General features: G+C 43.3%; 2 protein-coding genes across 2 annotated transcripts in view; both read right to left on the reverse strand.

Moving 5' to 3' along the window:
* The window catches only part of LOC310938169 (histone H3.2), a gene marked incomplete at its 3' end in the record, with an annotated part of 144,022 nt that overhangs the window by 35,792 nt on the left and 88,230 nt on the right, over positions 1 to 20,000 (reverse strand). The window lies entirely within an intron of this gene.
* Positions 11,836 to 13,614, reverse strand: LOC310938172 (potassium voltage-gated channel subfamily A member 10; the record flags this gene model as incomplete). The annotated part of the gene is made up of 1 exon (XM_083902623.1): positions 11,836 to 13,614. The coding sequence occupies one exon, from the start codon at positions 13,612 to 13,614 to the stop codon at positions 11,836 to 11,838; it is 1,779 nt and encodes a 592-aa protein (XP_083758749.1).

The following is a 20,000-nucleotide window of genomic DNA, read 5'->3' on the forward strand; positions in this document are numbered from 1 at the left end:
AAAATGTAAAATCGGACCCAGTCCAAAAATCGCATATAGAGTATATCGCACTGTAAAAAAAATTTTAAATAACAATCAGTCCTAAATGACAGATATCGGAATGATATCGGTACTCCAGTTTACGATATCTGTCTCGTTTTAAGTCGCTAAATAAGGAAAAACTGCGTTGGATCGTTTTTTTTATATCTTCTATCAATTTCCATCAAATATCAAAAGCAGAGTTACGTAATTTTTCACGTACACGCAGACGCCATGACTAGCATGAGCTCCATGTAAACACATAGCTATCGTATTAATCTATAAACATGAACACGACGGCGACGACGCCGCCGTTAGCGTCCGCGCTCGTCCTCGTCTCCTGAGGCCGTATTGAAAATCATGGCCTCGCGGTGAAAGTCGACCGAGCGCGCCGTCGCGCTGTGATTGGCCCTCGTGTGGCCCCTCCCCCTCTCCTCTCTCGCCTCATGTGTCTGACGTTCGTTGCGCTCGGACACCGACGGCGGCTCCGCTCTGATTACTACACACACACACACACACACACACACACAGAGTCTATTTATATCTGTGCGTTTGGACGTTGGTGAATATTATTTCTGAGTAATTAAATCTGTGCGTTCACGCATGAGTGACAGCGGCACATGGAGGCGAACGTGACGCCGCCGCCGCCGCCGCACACACACACACACACACACACACATAAGCGTTTATGTGACGCAGTTGTGTCGCCTCGTCTGTCAGAGCCATCAAACAGGATTTTCCTTCTCCCCGGGCTTTAAAAATAGATCCAAAAATTCACGTTCAGCAGCCGAAACAGAGGCGGACGCACGTGTGCGCCGCTAACGAACCCAATCTGTGCTCTCATAACACGGCTATTGGACCAAACTGAGTACTGTGAGCGCCCCCCTGTGTCAAGAACCAAGCTGACACACAGAGAAAAACTATTTTAACCACTCAACAAAAGGCTCACCTTATCGTATCTACATCAGCATAAGTCTACAATTTGCACAAATTGCACTCCCTTATTATATGCGCTCCCTGACTTGTTCTTTGTGCTCCCTTATTATTTGCGCTCTCTCACTTGTTATTTGTGCTCCCTTATTTTTTGCACTCCCTAATTTTTTGCACTCCCTCACTTGTTCTTTGCACTCCCTCATTTTTTGCACTCCGTCACTTCTTCTTTGTGCTCCCGTATTATTTGCACTCCCTCATTTTTTGCACTTCCTCACTTGTTATTTGTACTCCCTTATGATTTGCACTCCCTCATTGTATGCGCTCCCTCACTTGTTCTTTGTGCTCCCTTATTATTTGCGCTCTCTCACTTGTTATTTATGCTCCCTTATTTCTTGCGCTCCGTCATTTTTTGCACTCCCTAATTTTTTGCACTCCCTCACTTGTTCTTTGCACTCCCTCATTCTTTGCGCTCCCTTATTTTTTGCACTCCCTCATTTTTGCACTCCCTCACTTGTTATTTGCACTCCCTAATTATTTGCACTCCCTCATTTTTTGCACTCCCTAATTTTTTGCGCTCCCTTATTTTTTGCACTCCCTCATTTTTGCACTCCCTCACTTGTTATTTGCACTCCCTAATTATTTGCACTCCCTCATTTTTTGCACTCCCTCACTTGTTCATTGCACTCCCTCATTTTTTGCACTCCCTCACTTGTTCTTTGCACTCCCTTATTATATCGCTATCATTCAAAAGCTCCCTCGCTGCACTAAAACTGCATCGTTTATATTGACTTAAGTGACTTTAAGTGACCACACGGGGCAGCAGTGGACCAGCAGCTCCTGTGTCCCTGTGAGCTAAAAAAGCTAATATTCTCTATGGGGTTTGTTGTGGAAGGACGAGTGTTTTAAAAGTCTGTTTAACAGAGAAACAAAGCTGACGTCATTCAACGACTGCTTGAAAAACACTCCGCTGTTTCCTCCTCTCAGTAAAAACGCTGCACTTCAAATGATGTGAAGTGAAAAGCAGCGAGCGCGGATAAATAATAATAATAACAGATGGCGACGTGTGTGTTAAATATCAACATATTTCAGCGTTAGTAACAAGTCGCTGCACGAGTGTAACACACGTGGGCTGTTGTGAGCAATTAATGGGTTCAATTAAACCCCTTTTTTTAAATTCAATTCAGAAACTGGAAAACCAGCAGAAATGGAGCCAAAATACAAGATAGTGAAAGAACGACGAGCTTTTTTTTAAACATCCAGGATCTCTGACTCTGATCCACCGCAGGTTAATGATGAATGTTTAGTTCTGGCAGCTGTGGAAAAGTCTGAGTGAAGACTCGGTGAGAGACAGACAGACAGAGACACAGACAGACAGACAGAGACACAGACAGACAGACAGACAGACAGACAGACAGACAGACAGACAGACGTCCCTGCACACGCTGACCTTTCCTCACCGATGCCGCGTTACGTAACCGCGTCACGTTCACGCGTGAGTTCCAGCAACAACGTGACTGTGAAAAGTGTTCAACTACAATTTTTTCACCAGGAGGAAAAAACAAACTGCAAACACAGCTTTTGTGTTCAGGGTCATAATTAATTAAATAAATACATACATACATACATACATACATACATACATACATTAATTAATTAATTAATTAATTAATTAAATAAATAAATAAATACATACATACATACATACATACATACATACATACATACATTAATTAAATAAATAAATAAATGAATAAATACATACATACATGAATTAATTAATTAATTAATTGATACAAATATATAGATAATGAAGTTTTGACAGTTTTTTTTGGTTCGTTGCAAAGAGAAATAAAGTAGAATAAAATCTCCAAAATCGTCGAAATACACTATGAATTTTATTAACACGCTAATTTACGCGTATTTGTTACACGACTTAAAGTTAGTCCAGAAAACGTCTTAACAAAAAACTCCAATATTTGCATTTTTGTTTTAATAATCAGCATTAGACGATTATTATTCATCAATTACCAATTAGTCTTTTTTATTTTTTTGTATATTCATGTTCATTCTAAAGCTAATTTTAGTTTTTTTTTAAGTAATGTTTTTTTCATGTATTTAATGTAGTTTATACAACTTTTTGTAATCTTTGTCAACATCAAACAGTTAAAGTTTATCAGATTTAATCAGTTAAACACAGTTTTTATGGAACAAAATAATCAGCATTATTTAAAATAAGAATAATGAAAAAAATCTAGTAAATTCATGAAACTATATTTTTTAAAGCTAAATTAAAGCTCAGTATTGTGTCTTCTGTGGCTCCTGGAAAAAAACATAATCCTGCTAATTTGCATATTTTCATTCACTCACTCACTCCTCGTGTGTCAGCCGGAGTCAGCGCGGCGTAAAGAAGTGAATGTGATGTTGTTAGCATGTGTGAAACGAGGTCGCGGAGGATTAATTAGCATTTTCCACTGGAGTTTTACGTACATTTGATGAACTCAGAGTCCTGAAGAGAAGACGCTCAGAGAAAAGAGCTGAAAGCACCAGGTTACGTAAGATCTGAGTATCTGAGTCGTTTCCATGTCAAAGACCTCGAGGCCTCTTTAAAAAAACCTGTAATTATCGTCGTTTCCTTTTTCTCTCGTCTCACACATGAGGTTTAAAATAAACCTGCTCGACTCTGTAATGACACACGAGTTCCTTTTGTTTTTAGATCTTTCACGACGTGAACGGCGTTTATATTTATACGTAGTAAAGAGCGTGAGGAACAAAAGTCATTTGCCGGAAATATCGTCTGTGAACATGAAGAATAGAAATAGTTTTCATACGGAATTAGATTTGTGTCGACACTTTTTGAGAAGCAAATCAAATATGAATTTAATTAATCAAAAATATTAGATTTAATTTTTTTTTTAAATACACTTGTTCTTTGTGCTCCCTGATTTTTTGTGTTCTTTCAATTGTTATTTGAACTCTCTCATTTGTTTTTTTGCGCTTCCTTGTGTTTTATGCTCGCTAATTTTTTGCACTCCCTTATTTTTTGCACTCCCTCACTTGTTCTTTACACTCCCTCATTTTTTGCGCTCCCTCATTTTTTGCACTCCCTTATAATTTGTACTCCCTGACTTGTTCTTTGCACTCCCTCATTTTTTGCGCTCCCTCATTTTTTGCACTCCCTCACTTGTTCTTTGCACTCCCTCATTTTTGCGCTCCCTCATTTTTTGCACTCCCTCACTTGTTTTTTGCACTCCCTCATTTTTGCACTCCCTCATTTTTTTGCACTCCATTATTATTTGTACTTCCTCACTTGTTCTCTGCGCTCCGTCATTTTCTGCACTCCCTGACTTGTTCTGTGCATTCCCTCATTTTTTGCGCTCCCACATTTTTTCCACTCCCTCACTTGTTCTTTGCACTCCCTTATTTTTTGCACTCCGTCATTGTATGCACTCCCTCACTTGTTCTTTACACTCCCTCATTTTTTGCGCTCCCTCATTTGTTCTTTGCACTCACTTATTATTTGTGCTCCCTCACATGTTCTTATACATTTTAGACTTTATGACCTTTGACCTCTATGTCCTGAATAAATAGAGACGTAAACATTATGGTTTTCGTCAGATTATCAGTGACATATCGCGTTGTGATTGTCTCGCAATAGGATTTAAAAAATTTGCAACTGATCCAAGCAACACAAACTGGGCTTTTGGACAAATTACCATCCAATCTAATCTAATCTGCAGCGTGAATGTAGAAAATGTATTTACGTAAAAACCTGACACAACTCTCTCTGTCTGACAGAGGGAAGTGAAGTGAAAGCTGTAAAAGTGTCGCCATGGTAACACTGTCTCCACGGCGCCGTCGTTTGTTGCTCGTGTGCGTGCTGCACTTTGGTCGTTTTGTTATCGTCAACAACAACAACAAGACGACGACGATTCACCGGAGGAAGAAACACAAACACAAACTGTGATTTGACAGAATATTCTGATAAAAATCTGCCGTTAAAGCAGTTTTTAAGTCAAAGTCGTCCATTTTGTTGTGTATTTAAGGGCAAAAGTGTGATGTTGACGTTGTTTTCTACCTCCGTCACAAACATGTCCGCCCGTCACTCACATCACCAGCTTCTCTCTTTGTGCTGTGCGGTGACTTTTGTGGAGGTTACAGCTCAGCTGTGTGTGTGTGTGTGTGTGTGTGTGTGTGTGTGTGTGTGTGTGTGTGTGTGTGTGTGTGTGTGTGTGTGTGTGTGTGTGTGTGTGTGTGTGAGATTACGTAACGTCCTCGTCTCTCTCCGTTTCTGCGCTGCTATCAGAGGACGCGAAAGGAGCTAAGCGCTAATCGTCGTCTCGCCCCAAGAAATGGCGGGAAAAAAGATATTTGTCATCACAGTCCTGTCAATCACGATGTAACGGGCGCTAATCACACGTCCACGCTTCTGTGTGTGTGTGTGTGGGGGAGCGTGTGTGTGTGTGTGTGCGGCGACAGCGGCGGGAATTAGTCGAGCAACTTACGGCAAACTAATATTTGGTGCATTTACTCTGCCGTCACGCAAAGTAAAAAAGAAAAAAATTGGCCCCAGGATTAAATGGCTTTTATGAGGGTTAAAAATAGCAGCATGATAATGCTCCACATATACAGACTTTATTTACGCTAACTGCGGCGGCGGCGGACGCTGCTACACTGGGCCCAGATTACAGAGAAGGTTTGGATTAAAATATAAAAAAACTGCTCTCGTGTCGATCACAGAGACAGAACTCTGAGAGTTTCTGAGGAAGCGCCTTTAAAAAGTTAAGGCCAATCATTTATGGATTTAAAATGAAGTAAAGAACAACCTCCGTGACGGGAGTGTGATGCTAACGATGCTAACGATATTTTCCGTCCATAAAATGTCAGAAAACTTCGATCGGTGTTTGTCAAACCAGGAAATGAGGACTTGTTTTTGTCCAGAAACCTTAATAATTCAGTTTTTAGTGATTTCTTTGTTTACGTGGAGCAAAGAAACCATCAAATATTCACATTTAAGAAGCGAAAACAATCAGGAACCTTGTTTTAATCATGGAAAAATGCTTCAAATCGATGAATCGAGTAAATATTCCACTATTTATCAACTAAAATCTGTGGTTTTTTTGTGGCTTCTTGGTCAATAATAGTATAATAAACGTCCAGAATCAAGTAAATCAGGTGTAAATCAGGTAAAAGTTGAGGTTTAAGCAAAAAAAAAGACTTACAGAATGACAGAGGAGTGAATCACGGCTCTCTCTATATATATATAATATATGACGTACATTGACTGTTATTATTGGCTGGATTTGGTGGACAGAGTTTACGCAGATGTCTTGTCTTGACGCCAAACAACCACAAACAGATTTATATATCGTTTTAAAGAAGTCGAAGGTCTACAGTTGGTCCATAATCTGTCGTATCTGTGTCTTCATGTAAAATCTTCTGCTCGAGCAAAAATGTAACATTCCTACAACCTTGGTACGGCTCGTACTTTTCTTGTTCTTTATACTCCCTAATTTTTGCACTCCCTCACATGTTATTTGTGCTCCCTTATTTTTTGCGCTCCGTCATTTTTTGCACTCACTTGTTAATTTCACTCCCTCACTTGTTATTTGCACTCCCTCATTTTTTGCACTCCCTCACTTGTTATTTGCACACCCTCATTTTTTGAACTCCCTCACTTGTTCTTTGCACTCCCTCATTTTTTGCACTCCCTCACTTGTTATTTGCACTCCCTCATTTTTTTGCACTCCCTCACTTGTTATTTGCACTCCCTCATTTTTTGCACTCCCTTACTTGTTATTTGCACTCCCTCATTTTTTGCACTCCCTTATTATATGCACTATATATATAAAAAAGTGCTGTTTTTGTTCCAAAAAGAACAAATATTGATGCCACAGTCCACCCAACAATCCCATAAACCTTCATTCAGGATGTTTACCTGCCTTAGACTCAGACACTATTTTGGCAGTGATGGTTTATCTGCGTCCGTCTGTTGCCAGCAGCAGACGGACTCCTCTAATTAGTATTTTCAGAGCGGCGGCCGCACCAATTTGGCACATTAAACGCCAACTGCCAGGATTTAGGAGTCTTGGACGGCGTGGACTGTCCTGTTAGATCTGGCTAATCGATGCAACCGGCAGGTAACGCTAACAGAGGCTGTCGAGCAGTTTGGTCCAATCAAACCAAAAAACACGGCCAAAAGTATGTGGACACATATATAATACAGTTTAACAGTTATGTAATTGGTGGAACTGTGAAGGTTAAAACGAGAAAGTTGCCATTAGGAATTTTGCGGAATCGCCAAAATCCGACTCCGAGTTGGCGTTCGATCCAAGATGGCGGCTTTCCTGTTGGGTTTAGAGCATAGGTCGTCATTGACTTTTTTGATCGCCCCAACCTCATAAGTGCGCGTACCAAGTTTCGTTCATGTACGTTAAACCTGACACCAGATGATCTAATAGAAGTTTTTGGGGTCAGTTTTAGCTAATGTTAGCTTTCTTTGTAGCAGACAGACCAGATGGCACTTCTGTGCGGTTCTTGGTCCATTCCAAGCTCCAGCAGATCCTGCAAACCACCTCAACTCAACCCCGTCTGCGTCCAGGTGTCCAAACACTTTACCCTGTCTCTCAGAACCCAAACGTCCTGCTGATTCCAGCCTTTCCAAACCGCTATTTCACTGTTCTTGGTCACTAGCCAAATTCCAAACAATGATCGGGACCCAAAATCAAGTGGAACCATTGCCGTGTGGCTCCAGTTTCTCCTGACCAAAATTAACCGGTACAACTGCTGACGCCACAACAATCCACCGTTTCATCTAAAAGCGTCAACGTGACGTCAAACGCGACAAAAAAAAACAACAACAACGTCCACGTTTATACGCGTCCTCGACATCGTCCCGCTTTCCTCATTTCGAACCCTTACGTGCTAACACATATTATGAAAAGAATTACGAAAATAGCGCTTAGCATTTCTTATGCCTAGCTAGTGGTGCGTCATTTTGACTATGACCACTAGGGGCACGGCAGTTTGAGTCCGTTGGCTCTTTTGAATCTTAAACAGTCTCTTGAACGACCAGTGTGCGGGTTTCAGTGACATCTAGTGGTGAAGTTTGCACATTGCAGCCATGTGAAAACACCCTCGAGTGTTTAGCATCACGTAGCATGTGTTTGTTTTGTCTATTAAGGTACAAATGGGTCTCAATCTCCAGTAACAATAAGTATAAATAGTTCTTAAACTAAAAGGTAATAAACACAAACCCCTCGCTGGTGTTGTAACTTAAACACGACGTATAAGCGTTAACACTCAGTCGGGAGACGACGACGTTGATGGAAGCTGTAATTTACGAGCGTTGGTTGGAAAAACCAAATCAGATGTGATGAATAAAAGATGCGTTCGAACGTGTAACGCGGCAGCGTTTTGCTCGACTGCGTCCAGATGCTTGCGCTGCCGGCGGAGGTGAAGCCGCGGCAGATTTTAGTCCTGCAGCTTCTGCTCAGTCACACAAGCTCCTCACGAAAACACGAGACGACGACGTCTTCTTCACCGTTATCACATGTTCACGTCTTTATCTTCACTGTTAGTAAACCACTCACTCTCCCTGCACCAAACCCCATAGAGAAAATCAACGATTTTAACATCACAGAGACACAGGAGTTCACAGGAGTTGTTGATCCACTGCTGCCTCCATTAATACGTTCAAATGTCTTATTTTGTAAAATTCGGCTTTTAAAATCCTTCGTTCAGATTGACCTCAGTGACGCAAAGTGACCACACGAGGCAGCAGTAGACCAACAGCTCCTGTGTCCCTGTGAGCTTAAAATCGTTGATTTTCTCTATGGACTTTGGTGTGGGAGAGTGAGTGGTTTACAGAGTGAATAAATTGAACATTTTGACATAGTAATTAAAGGCGGCGTATGTAAGAATGCGGCCAAAAACGGTTACTACATTCAAATTCAAAAAACATTTAGGTTTCGTTATTTTTTTTTTAACATAACTGGCAACCCGTGGTTGCTCGGCAGCTGAGACTCTACTGACTGCAGTGATTGGTAGACGGCGGTAGGTGGCGCCACCTGACGCCAAAACATGATTTCAAAACATAAACATAATTTGCAGTCTGCAAAATATATGTTTTAATGCAAATATTTTGTCTGAAATGTTGTTGTTGGTGAGTTCAGTTTGTTATATGAACATTATTCCTGAGTCTCTGTGACATATTAGGAGGATTTTATTTTATTTTATTACTTCTTTTTTTTTAATCGTAGCTCAGCTAATCTGGGGAGGTTATCTCCACGTTACCATGACACCGGCGTTGAGCTAATTCGTTAAATAAATCCCTGGATTGTTCCATTGCTCATCAACACGTAATGGAGCTCGCGTTCAATAAAGACAATTATTGGTCTTTGGTAAATCTTAACGACTTCAGTCGTCGCTCGTTATCATTATCTTTTAAATAACCTTAACGCGGAGTGATATTGACCAATTCCCAAAAGACTAAACTGGTGTTTTTAGACATTTAAAGAACAGTTTTTGCAGAAAAATACATTTATTTCGGTTTAAAAGGCAAGATTTGTTTGCGATAAAGGGAATTATAACGGGGGATTTTCTGCGTGATTTGCCATTTCAGAGACAACGTGATTAACCAGCTAATCATTAATAATCATTATCCCCGGGAAATAATGGATAATGATGACATCGTTACTCAGCGTAAGGAGCCAGGTACATAATGAGGTGGACGTTTTATATTTGGAAAAACTGATTCGTTTTTTCTGATTTTGCATTTTTTGACACACTTTATATTCTATATTATGTTGTTTTTCTGCTGTAATAGAAGCAAAAAATATCAGATTATTCACCTAATCTGTGATTACAAGGTATTTCATGAGTTACGCTGTAAGGGGTTTGGATTTTAAGCTTGAATTGTGTCGCTGTCGGCTCTCCGTACGCGAGGAGCTGTCCGCTCGGCAGTGGTTCTGAAAGTACAGTTCCAAGCACAGATATAGGGACTTAAAGGGATAGTTCACCGATTCGAACGTGGCTTTGTGTTGCTAGAATAGCAGTAGTATTTTTTTTTTAGAAGATGTGCTTCCCTCCCTCAGTTTTTTCACTGAGTTGTAAAAAAAATCTGTTTTCCATTTTCAAAATTTGCCCTACTGTGATGCAAAACGCGTCATTTGACTCACAGTAGGGCACATTTGGATAAGGGAAAACAGATCACCTCCGCTCCACTAGGGGGCGAAGTACACACATGTATGTGTATTATGTTACACAGCACTAACCTGGTTTCTGTGCGGCGTCCTCGCTCTGTCTCCTCTGCTCTGTCCCGTGTTTTCTTGGCTCTCGAGTTCACGTATTTTCCACATCCTTTGTCCTTTCGTCTTGAAAATAAATCCAAAAGCGTCGACGTCCTCGTTAAAATCCTCTCTGCAGGTCCGTGAGAGCAAAAAAATATATATAATCCAGTCTTTGACAGAACCTGAGTGAAGGAAAACAGGCGTCTGCATCCTCAAAAATAAACTTCTCTTCTTATATTTTGTTGTTGTTGTTCAAAATCAAAAATCAGTAATGGGCGGGAAAATATGTACATCGATGTTTTCCGTGTAAACATAACGACTAAGCGTACGTACGGGGGGGGGGTTTGACTTTGTCTTTGCGCTGAAAATCAACCGTTTCCTACGTTATGTACAGAGCAGAGCGTACAGTACTGGTTTGTCTTTGATTGTGTGTGGCGCACGATTAAAGGGTTAGTCCGTGTTTTTTTTTTTTTTTTTTTTTTAAGCATGGCAGTGTGAAGTACTGGCACACATGAGCTCACAAGGAAGAACAAATGTCACATTTGCGCTGTTTTTTGGCCTGGAAACTGCAGTTTTTAAACGCTCACTCCGCCCACACCAAACCCCGTAGAGAAAATCGGCAATTTTACATCACAGCTCGCTGGGGTTTCCTGAGCCACTGTTGCCTCCATTACTAAGTTCAAATGTGTTGTTTTGTCACTTGTGTTGTTAAGATTTACCACGACGACGTAAACTGACTAAAGACGGCAGCCGTAGATCGGCGGGAGCTGTGTCGCCGTTAGCTTAAAATCACGATTTTCTCTATGGGAATTGGTTTGGGTGAATCAGCAGTTTTTTTTAATCTAAAAAGTGAGATAAAGTCGCACAAATATCATCTATTAAAGGTGCATTATGTAATAAATCTAAAGCAACTGGCCATAAAATCCTCCTAATATGTCACAGAGACTCAGGAATAATGTTCATATAACAAACTGAACTCACCAACAACAACAGTACAGACAAAATATTTGCATTAAAAACAAATATTTTGCAGACTGCAAATCATGTTTATGTTTTGAAATCATGTTTTGGCGTCATGTGGCGCCACCTACCGCCGTCTACCAATCACTGCAGTCAGTAGAGTCTCAGCTGCCGAGCAACCACGGGTTGCCAGTTACGTCAGAAAAACGAAAACCTAAAAGACCTCCACCTGTATTTTGAATTTGAGTGTAGTAACCGTTTTTGGCCACATTCTTACATATGGCACCTTTAAGCTATTGTAGACATCAGCTAATGTTGTTTTTTGTATTTGTTGATTAAAATCTGCTTTTGTGTCAGCGCCTCATCACAACCACGTTTAAAAAAAACAAAAAACAAAAAAACCCTGAACTATCCCTTTACTGTCGTCCTCCAGCATGACTCCATGCTGTATTAAAGGGGCCGTTCTCTCTAAAAGTCCTGGACTTTGTGACTCGACCTCTCCTGAAAACCAGATCGTCCTCCGCGGCTGCCGCCGTGTGCAAATGACCCAAAAAAGCCCGTGAATGGAGGTAATTATTCTACACAACTAAACGTGGGCCTCGACAGTTTGTCGTCCCTCGCTCTCTCTCTCTGTGGTCTACAGGTCAGTCTCTCGTGTGTCCAAACAGAACGCGTAAAGGGATTTCTTGAAGTCCATGTTGCTGTTGGCTTTGATGTTGGCCTTCTCTGCCGCCGCCGCCGTCGCCGCGCCCGCCGCCGGGTCGTTGTTCTCCACGTCCTGGGACTTGTTGGAGGTCTTGCTCCCCTTGCGCTTGAGCTCCGGACTCGCTCGGCCGCTGTTGGGCTCGTCCTTCAGGGACGACTGGTCCTGGTCGGTCTCGCGGTGGTAGAAGTAGTTGAAGTTGGAGACGATGACCGGCACGGGCAGCGCGATGGTCAGCACGCCGGCGATGGCGCACAGCGAGCCCACGATCTTGCCGCCCACCGTGACCGGCCTCATGTCGCCGTAGCCGACCGTCGTCATCGTGACCACGGCCCACCAGAACGCGTCCGGGATGCTGGAGAAGTGGGACTCGGGTTCGTCGGCCTCGGCGAAGAAGACCGCGCTGGAGAAGAGGATGACGCCGATGAAGAGGAAGAAGATGAGGAGGCCCAGCTCCCGCATGCTCGCTTTCAGGGTCTGCCCCAGGATCTGCAGGCCCTTGGAGTGTCTGGAGAGCTTGAAGATGCGGAAGACCCGCACCAGGCGGATGACCCTCAGGATGGCGAGCGACATGGCCTGCTGGCCGTTCTGGTGCTCCTGCCCCTGCTGCTCGGCCAGCTCCGTGCCCACGGTGATGAAGTAAGGCATGATGGACATGATGTCGATGATGTTCATCACGGTCTTGGAGAACTCGGACTTGCTGGGGCAGGCGAAGAAGCGCACGAACAGCTCGAAGGTGAACCAGATCACGCACGTGGTCTCGATGATGAAGAAGGGGTCGGTGAAGGTGAGCGAGGGTCGCGGGGCGGTGCTGTTGCTGTTGTTGTTGTTGTTGCTGTCCAGGCGGCTGGCGACCTGAAGCTCCCGCTCGTCCCTGAACTCCGGCAGCGTCTCCAGGCAGAAGGTGATGATGGATATCGTGATGACGATCACGGACACTATGGCGATGCCCCGCGCGGGGCTGGAGCTCTCCGGGTACTCGAAGATGAGCCACACCTGCTTCTGGAACTCGTTCTGCGGCAGCGGCTTCTCCTCCTCCTTGATGAAGCCTTCGTCCTCGCGGAACCTCTCCATGGCCTCCTCGCCCAGCTGATAGAACCGGATCTCGTCCGCAAACACGTCGATGGACACGTTCACCGGCCGCCGGATCTTACCTCCCGACTGATAAAAGTACAGGATCCCGTCGAAGCTCGGCCTGTTGCGGTCGAAGAAGTACTCGTTCCGGAGCGGGTCGAAGTACTTGATCCTCTTGGCCGGGTCGCCGAGCAGGGTGTCCGGGAACTGGTTGAGGGTGCCCAGCTGGGTCTCGTACCTGAGCCCGGCGATGTTGATGAGCACCCGCTCGTTGCTCTCCGTGTCCGTGTCCATGTCCAGCATGTCCTCGTCGAACAGGTGCGGGCTGTGGTCGGCGCGCAGGAGCGCGTCCATGGCGTTCTCGCCGCAGCCGAGCGTGTTGTTCATGTCGTTGATCTTCCACGAGCCGCTGCTGTGGATCCTCTGCTGCTGCTGCTGATGCTGATGCTGATGCTGATGTCCTCGGGTGTTCAACTCTTTACCCCCGTAATCCTGCATGAACCCCGGCTGAGGGACATCCAGCGCGTTCCGGCAGCTCTCCTCGGCATTGTTGCCTCCACCGCCTCCTCCTCCTCCACCTCCTCCACCTCCGCTCCCTTTGGCACCGCCGTTCTCAAAGCTCACCAAGGCGATCTCCATACCGCGGCCATCCACGGGATCAGCGCGCGAGAAACGACGCGGACTTGTTGATGTTGGTCCGCCGCGCGTGCATCCTCCTCCTCCTCCGTGGCGGTCGGTCGGTTCCTCTGTGACGGACTCAGAAGTTTGTCGGCCGAGCAGCAGGTGGAGACGGCGAGATAACTCGGCGGCCGCAGCTCAGCTCAGCTCTCTGCGCTCGTCTGTGGCTGGCGAGGGTTGCGGATCGCGGGGCTTAAGCCGACGGCTGCTGCGGTCGGAGTGAATGTTAACATCACGGGAGGGAACAGAGGAGATGGAGGAGGATGAGAGAGAGAGAGAGAGAGACTAATACTCATGACAGCATCGCTCGCTCGCTCACACACACACACACACTCCTCCCTCCTCCCTCTCTCTCTCTCTCACACACACACACACTCTCACACACACACACTCTCTCCCCTCCCTCTCTCTCTCTGGGGGCGGGGACACATTCTCTGTCTTCATGGATGTGACTTTCCCTCACACTGTATTTGTTCATATTTTACAATTATGTTTTTATGTATACATATATATATATATATATTACAGAGTTACACAAAAATATATATTTATGTATATATTAATACACATATATTATATATATATATATATATATATATATACACATATATTATATATATATATATATATATATATACACATATATTATATATATATGTGTATGTATATATATACATATATATATATATATATGTATATATATAAAGTGTTGCCGAATAAATATATATATATATATATATATACATATATATATTAGAGCTGGGCACTAGCTAGCGCATATTAACGTAAGACGCGTTTCCATGACGACTTTAACGCTAAACGTTAAAAACAGAGGCACACACTGTTTTTACGCTAGCAACGCAGGTACGCTAGCGTTATTTGTAGCGCTGCTGTTTTTTTCCTTTAATAAACCTTTAAAGACCGAGACCGCTCCAGTTCGACTGCAGGCACGCTAACGTCGCTAAAAGGAGCTAACGGAGCTAACTGGTAAATGGAGGCAGGACTTCCGGTGTCCCGCGGCACGTAAACGTGACGTCGCGCGCGACTTTTTTCCGGGGGGTCAGTCGTCATGGAAACGCGTCTTGCGTTAACATGCGTTTAATGTTGACGCCGTTAAACCGGCATTAACGACCAGCTAACATGCTAACATGCCCAGTACTAATATAAATATACATATATATACATATATATAAAGTCTTGCCAAATAAATTCTACAGTAGCTATATTTATACGATATGATAAAAAAAATACATATCTTTGACCTTTTGTGTCAAAATTAATCTAATTTTGTAAACCACTCACTCTCCCACACCAAACCCCATAGAGAAAACGAACGATTTTAGCTCACGGAGAACACAGGAGCTGCTGGTCCACTGCTGCCTCGTGTGGTCACTTTGTGTCACTGATTTGAATCAAACGCTGAAGTCGTAAAATCACACGTTAGAAGTCAGTGACGGAGGCAGCGGTGGATCGACGACGCCCGCGTGCTGTGATGTAAAAATCGCTCGTTTCCTCTATGGTGTTTGGTGCAGGAGGAAGAGTTTGATTTTATGAAGCTAAATTACATCAATGATTGTGTTATTGCTGGTTTAATGTTATATATTTACAGCTGTACACGGGATCGTCTTTAGACGTAGCTCACGGCGAAAGCACAGCTTTTGATTCATATTCTCTGCCTGGATCTTATATAACGGCAGAACCTCCGAGTGTTTTATGCACTCGACTGGTCGCTGGGATGCTTTTAATGCACATGAACACATCTCCTGACAGCGCGAGCACAAAGGCCTGACTTCCACATCAGCTCACCCATGGACTCCTTCACTGAGGGTCTTTTTGTTGTCTTTGTGTCCTCGTCCTCGTCCTCGTCCTCTCTGAGTGTGTGGATGGATGGATGGATGGAGGCCCGGGCCCCGGGGCCACACTCTGTGGACCGGGGTCGCTCTTTAGAAACGCAGAATACAGAATAAAAACAACAAAATGTCTGCTGTTACAGCAGCAGCAGCATCACTGTGGACGAGTTTGGATGTAAATAGAAAACGTTAGAATGTTTTTCTACCCTGTCTTCTACGTTCTCAAGACAGACTCCGCCCCCTTTTCAACCTTTGCGCGATCCAGAAGTTTGTCGCAAATTAGCTTAGAGATAATTCCGATGTCCAGTTCGGTTGCTGTGTGTGCAAATAAGCTAGCGAGGAAGTTGGGCTGCTGACTCTACATGTAGTAAGTGCTAGCATTAGCCCAATCAAGCAGTCGTTAGCTGTGTTTGCTCACGTTCTACCATGCTAGCGACTTATCGTGAATTAATCGCAAGGGTTTAAAAGGACCTTAGCTACAAGAGGTTGGCCAGTGCATTAGCAGTTAGCCTAGCATCCAGCATCAAGCATCAAGAGCGTGTCATGAAAAAAATACTTGCTGTGATTGGCTGTTGGGGTTGGGGTGCTGAAAAACGTAGTAAGCGCTAGCATTAGCCAAAACAAGCAGTGATTAGCTGTGTTTGTTCACGTTACTAGCACGCTAGGGACTTGAAAAACTGGTTTGCGTTGTGCATGAATGAATCGCAAGAGGTTGAAAGGATTTAAGCTACTAGAAGTTGGCCACTGCATTAGCAGTTAGCCTAGCATCCGATTGTGTTGTGAAAATAATACTTGCTGTGATTGGCTGTTGTGTTTTCTTTCCAAGGGAAGTTGGGTTTGCTGACTCTAAATGTAGTAAGCGCTAGCAGTCATTAGCTGTGTTTGCTCGCGTTACTAGCATGCTAGGGACTTGAACAATTGGTTTGGGTTGAGCATGAATGAATCGCAAGAGGTTGAAAGGACCTTAGCTACAAGAGGTTGGCCACAGCATTAGCAGTTAGCCTAGCCTAGCGTCCAAGTGTGTCGTGAAACTAATACGTGCTGTGATTGGCTGTTGTTTTTTTTTTTAAGGGAAGTCAGGGCGCCAACTCTAAACGTAGTAAGCGCTAGCATTAGCCCAAACAAGCAGTCATTAACTGTGTTTGCTCACGTTACTAGCATGCTAGCGACTTGAAAAATTGGTTTGTGTTGAGCATGAATGAATCGCAAGAGGTTGAAAGGACCTTTGCTACAAGAGGTTGGCCACAGCATTAGCAGTTAGCCTAGCCTAGCGTCCGAGTGTGTCGTGAAGCTAATACTCGCTGTGATTGGCTGTTGGAGCTTAAGCCACAGGTCAACTGTTTTTTTCACTTTTTTCACAGACATAAACAGATGCAGTTTTTGCAGCAGCACACGCCACAAAAAAAAACTAAAAATAATCCCACGCACTGACCCTTTAACTGAGGAACATTTACAAAAAAAGACGACAGGCTTATACAAAAGACAAGAACACACACACACACACACACACACACACACACACACAGTGGACGTTGTTGCTAAAAGCAGAGAAGGTGACCTATTTAAAAAGGTTAGTTTCTTTGGCTCGCGGCTGGATTAGGAAAACAAAGCACGGGCTCTATATTTATCCCTTTTCTTATCTAATGCTGCAGCCTCATCATGATAAGAACTATGTGCATCTCCCCGCCCCTGGATTAGTGCACTGTCCTCAGACTACTGCGGCCATGAATAATAACTCGGGCGTCCATCATCCATCTCACTGTGCGACTGCATGGCCACTGGCAAACAAAACCCACTGCGATTTCACGCACTGGATACGAGCGCGAGGACGTTCTCACGGCGAGAAAACTTCACGTTATGTTTGTGTGAATTAATGAGAAAAAGCAGAGAATCAGTCCGTGATGATGATGATGATGATGATGATTAGCATCTGTTGTTACTGTAGCATAAAATGTCGGGGGGGGGGGGAGGTGGAACCGATCCCAGCTGACGTGAGGCCAAAGGCAGGGTTTAAAAGACAAATATCTCATTTTTACAGAATTATCGTTTGTTATTAAACAGCATGAAGCCAGAGTTGACGTTAGCCGCGTCCTTGGACTTGTTTTTGTTATTAGAGACTGATGCTAAAGTAGCTTTGTCACAAACAACGAGCGATTATTGACTTTAGTGACAACTTTGTCCAATATTGATTTGTTACCAGCAACAGTTGCTACGGCAGATTCGTCGCTTAGCAACTGTTGCCACAGTAGCTTTGTCCTTCATTGAGTCATCATTAGCAACTGCTGCTACAGTAACGTTGTCCTTGAATGTGTTGTTATTAGCAACCGTTGCTACAGTAGCTTTGTCCTTTATGGTGTTGTCATTAGCAACTGTTGCTACAGTAGCTTTGTCCTTCATTGAGTCGTCATGAGCAACTGTTGCTACGGTAACGTTGTCCTTGAATGTGTTGTTATAGCAACTGTTGCTACAATAGCTTTGTCCTTGAATGTGTTGTTATTAGCAACTGTTGTTACCAGCAACTGTTGTTACCGCAGCTTTGTCCTTTATTGTGTTGTTATCAGCAACTGTTGCTACAGTAGCTTTGTCCTTCATTGAGTCATCATTAGCAACTGTTTCTACAATAGCTTTGTCCCTTATTTAGTTGTTATTAGCAACTGTTGCTATAATAGCTTTGTCCTTGAATGTGTTGTTATAGCAACTGTTGCTACAATAGCTTTGTCGTTGTGTGTGTTGTTGTTATTAGCAACCGTTGCTACAGTAAGTTTGCCCCTTTTTGTGTTATTAGCAACTGTTGCTACAGTAGCTTTGTCCTTTATTGTATTGTCATTAGCATATGGTGCTACATTAGCTTTGTCCTTGAATGTGTTGTTGTTAGCACTTATTGCTACAGTAAGTGTGCCCCTTTTTTGTGTTGTTATTAGCAACTGTTGCTACAGTAGCTTTGTCCTTGAACATATTGCTATTAGCACAGTTGCTACACGTGTTACTACAAAAACAATACAACTTAATTAATATTTTCATCCAGACGAGGATAGCGACATTTTTACAAACATGAAATTGTAAACAAACAAAAAAACATGCTGATGTTATACATATAAATGCTAGCTACATTTCCTACAATGGAAACATTTTTATATATTATTTTACTCTGCAGAGTGAGAATACAAAGTAGCATCAACAGGTCTGTGTGTGTGTGTGAGTCCCACTCTGTGGTACTTGAAGTCTTCCCAGTGAGAGAGGGAAACGGTAACCATAACGACAGGTAACCGTTAACAACCAGCATCCATAACAACCGCGGCTCACAAATTAGCTCTCTCTAATTACAGAGGCCGAGTTCAGAGCTGCTGCTGCTGCTGCTGCTGATTATAAAGCGACAACAACACAAACCACCGTGGACTGTGGGAGGACGTCCTCACCTGTGAAGACGGGACGACGTCAAAACACTCGTCTAAACAAATACGTTCGAATCACGTCTCAGTTCCTTCACAAGACACAAGCTTAGTGACCTTTGTTAGCATATAATGCTAACAAGCACATTTAATATAGCACATTTGTCCCTGAGCGAGTGATATTTGTGAGTTTACTAAACCAAATGGTTGGTATTAGCCACTGTTGTTACGTTAGCTTTTGTCTCTGTGGTGTCAAAATGAGTAAAACAGACGTTGTTAGCAACTGTTACTCAGACATGTCCATGAACAGGCTAGGCCCCAGTAGCTTTGTACCTTAGCATGAAGTTAGCAGCAACAAATAAAGAGTGATTTTCAGTTCAAGCAACATTATTAGCATCTGTTAGCTTTGTACATTAACCTGTCAATATCATCGTCTGTTGTTAGCGACAGGTTTGTCTCTAAACGAGTCATTCTGAGCAGCATTATTAGCATCTATTGTTACAGTAGCAGTACATGTTGTTAGCGAATGTTGTTAGCATAGCTTTGTCGCTGCCTGAGCGCCTTGTTTTTGTTATTAGCATCTGTAGTTACAGTGGATTTAGGTCTGAACATGTTTGAATTAGCATATGTCATTCTTGAATGAACATGTCAATATTAGCAACTGCTGTTATGGTAGCTTTGTACCGTAGCTTGTCATTATTAGCATCTTGTGCTACACTAGCAGTACAGGTTTGTCCCTGAACGTTCTGACACTGGATTTGCCCATGACCATGCTGTTAGTGACTGCTATTACCGTAGCTTTAGCTTCCTGAATGTGCTTATGTATGTCGCTTTGAACCTTAGCATGTTGTTATTAGCCTCTGTTGCTACTCTGGATTTGTTGTTATTAGTGACTGTTTTTTTTTTTTTTTTTTTACAGTCCTGGCATGACTCGGCACTTCTCTGGGCTACTTGTTTTGTTTTCGCTTTTCCGTCAGTGACCGTAGCTACCTGCTACAGTTAAAGTGGATTTATTTGTCTTCTGTCATCACCGTCGTCGTTAGCGTCCGCCGCTAACCTCCTTAGTTTTTTTACACTGGATTTGCCCATGACCATGCTATTAGTGACT

Source organism: Microchirus variegatus (assembly GCF_963457635.1).
Source record: "Microchirus variegatus genome assembly, chromosome: 16".
Taxonomy (NCBI): Eukaryota; Metazoa; Chordata; class Actinopteri; order Pleuronectiformes; family Soleidae; genus Microchirus; species Microchirus variegatus.